The 2,783-nt window shown below is 67.0% G+C and overlaps 1 protein-coding gene across 1 annotated transcript in view; it reads left to right on the top strand.

Moving 5' to 3' along the window:
- Window positions 1–2,783, top strand: part of H696_04795 (hypothetical protein) — an 8,260-nt gene that overhangs the window by 1,776 nt on the left and 3,701 nt on the right. Inside the window, exons 6-7 of the mRNA XM_009498660.1 lie at window positions 9–1,773; window positions 1,863–2,641. Of these exons, the coding sequence (XP_009496935.1) occupies window positions 9–1,773; window positions 1,863–2,641 (2,544 nt within the window). The remainder of the gene's footprint in view (window positions 1–8; window positions 1,774–1,862; window positions 2,642–2,783) is intronic.

Here is a 2,783-nt window from a genome sequence, read left to right as displayed (position 1 = left end):
TCGCTGAGACTGAGACTGCTGAGGCCACTGAGGTCGCCAAGACTGAGGTCACCGAGACTGAGGTCGCCGAGACTGAGGTCACCGAGACTGAGGTCGCCGAGACTGAGGTCACCGAGACTGAGGCCTCTGAGGTCACTGAGATTGAGGTTGCCGAGACTGAGGTCGCTGAGGTCGCCGAGGCTGAGGTTGCCGAGGTCACTGAGGTCGCCGAGGTCGCCGACATCGAGACTGAGGTCGCCGAGACTGAGGTTGCCGAGACTGAGGCTCCTGAGGTCACTGAGTCTACTGAGGTCACCGAAATCACTGAGTCCATTGAGGTCGCTGAGGTCGCTGAGGTCGCTGAGGTCGCTGAGGTCGCTGAGGTCGCTGAGGTCGCTGAGGTCGCTGAGGTCGCCGAGACTGAGGTTACCGAGGTCGCTGAGGTCGCTGAGGTCGCCGAGACTGAGGTTACCGAGGTCGCTGAGGTCACTGAGGTTGCTGAGGTGGCTGAGGTTGCTGAGGTGGCTGAGGTTACTGAGGTTACCGAGACTGAGGTTACTGAGGTTACCGAGACTGAGGTCGCCGAGACCGAGACTGAGGCCGAGACTGAGGTGGCTGAGGTGGCTGAGGTGGCTGAGGTGGCTGAGGTCACTGAGGTCGCTGAGACTGAGACTGCTGAGGTCACTGAGGTTGCCGAGACTGAGGTTGCCGAGACTGAGGTTGCCGAGACTGAGGCTCCTGAGGTCACTCAGTCCACTGAGGTCGCTGAAGTCACTGAGGTCGCTGAAGTCACTGAGGTCGCTGAGGTCGCTGAGGTTACCGAGGTCGCCGAGACCGAGACTGAGGTCGCTGAGGTCACTGAGACTGAAGTCACTGAGGTCGCTGAGACTGAAGTCACTGAGGTCGCTGAGGTCGCCGAGACTGAGGTCGCCGAGACCGAGACCGAGGCCGAGACTGAGTCCGCTGAGGTGGCTGAGGTCGCTGAAGTCACTGAGATCGCTGAGACTGAGGTTTCTGAAGTCGCTGAGATCGCCGAGGTCGCCGAGGTCGCCGAGGTCGCTCTGACCGAAGCCACTGAGGCCGCCGAGACCGAGACCGAGACCCAGACCGGGACCGAGCCTGAGGCCACTGAGGTCACCGAGGCCGCTGAGGTCGCCGTCACTGAGGCTGATATTGCGGAGACCGAGTCTGTCGAGGCCGAGGTCCAGGCTGTGGTGGTCTGCACCAAGGCTGTGACTGCAGAGATCACTGAGGCTGAGGCTGCGATCGATGTCACCGGAGCCGAGACTGAGATCCCGAGCATTGGCACTGAGGCCACCGTGCTCGAGGCTGAGGTCAACAGCTCCGAGCCTGTCGAGGCGGAAGGCGACGCGGGAGCCCTTGCCGAGGCTGTCCCTGAGCCTGAGATCACCGCACCCGAGACCGAGACCGCGCCCGAGCTCGACACCACTGAGGCCTTTACCGAGGTCACTGCAGCTGATGCCGCTGTCGATGAGAGCACTGTGGCCGAGGAGTCCGGGGTGGCCACCGCCACCATTGCCGACCTGGTGGAGATCACGGAGGCCGAGGTGGCCGAGGCCGTGGAGGCTGTCCAATTGGCGGAGGCTGCCGCGGCGGCCATGTCCACCGCCACCCCCGGTGCCGTCACTGCGGCTGAGACCGGCTCGGACTCGGCCCACTGGCCGACCGACTCGCCCGTGACCGCCACCGACAAGACGGTTCCCACTGACACTCCTGCCGCATCAGATTCCTCCCCCGCCACGTCGGTTCCCCCCTCGCCGAAGGAGCCTGCCTGTGCGTCTTTGCTTGGGGACCTTCCTTTTGCGCCTTCTCCCCCCTTCGCTGACGGCCCTTTTCACTTGCGTCAACCGCCGCACGCGCAGCCCCCCAGCCGGTGTCGGCCCCGACGGCCGCCGATGCCGTGGCCGATACCATGTCCCCGGCGCAGCGGTCGGCACAGCGCCGGCGCGAGCGCCTCCTGCGCAACAGCGAGTCCCGCATGCAGCGCATTCTCGGAGTGGAGTCGCGCGTGAGCCGGACCCCCCCGCCGGAGGCGGCGCAGCCGGCCGACACCGGGGCCGCTGCCGGGCCCGCGGTGACTGGCGGCCAGCACGCCCACCAGGCGGCCCCGACCGCGCGCGAGCACCTGACCCCCTTCAACATGCCCGGGTCGCCCTTCACCATGCCGACCATGTCCGGGGTGGATACCGACGCCGACCAAAGCCGCCAGAGCATGAACAGCATGTTCAAGGCGCTCGGGGTGGGTGGCACTCCTGCCAGTGGGCCCGCCACCGGCCGTGGGGCCGCGGCCGCGCGGCCTGGCGCCCGGCCCGCGGCCGGCCCCTCCCAAGAGGAGATGCTTGCCAGCCAGCAGCAGATGGCCTCGGCCCTGCTGGGAGCCGGTGGCGATCTGTCCGGGCTGGATCTGAACTCCCTGTCGGCCGGGATGAGCAGCATCGGCGGCAGCGGCCTGGCCGGTGGGGCGGCGCTGGCGCTGGCCGGCGCGCTGGGGTCCTCCTCGGCCGCGCGGTCGGCCCTTGGATTTGGCTGGCCCGGGCCACTGAGCTCGCGCGATCGAATGATCACTTTCCTCTTTGTGGCGGCCGGCTTCATCCTGGCCTGGGCCAACAGCGGCCCAGAGCAGGCAAGCAGCTCGCTCTACGTGCGCATCTCCCACGCCGATTGACTTGCCTTCCTTTCTGCTCGAGCAACTTTCTGACCCCCCTCGGCCTGGGCTGCCCCGTTCGGCGACTCCGTTCCTCCCCTCGGTCCTCTCGCTCCCCGCGCCTCCCCCCTGAGGTCGC

Source organism: Fonticula alba (genome assembly GCF_000388065.1).
Source record: "Fonticula alba strain ATCC 38817 unplaced genomic scaffold supercont2.8, whole genome shotgun sequence".
NCBI classification, from domain to species: Eukaryota; order Rotosphaerida; family Fonticulaceae; genus Fonticula; species Fonticula alba.
This window is presented reverse-complemented; position numbering and strand designations above follow the sequence as displayed.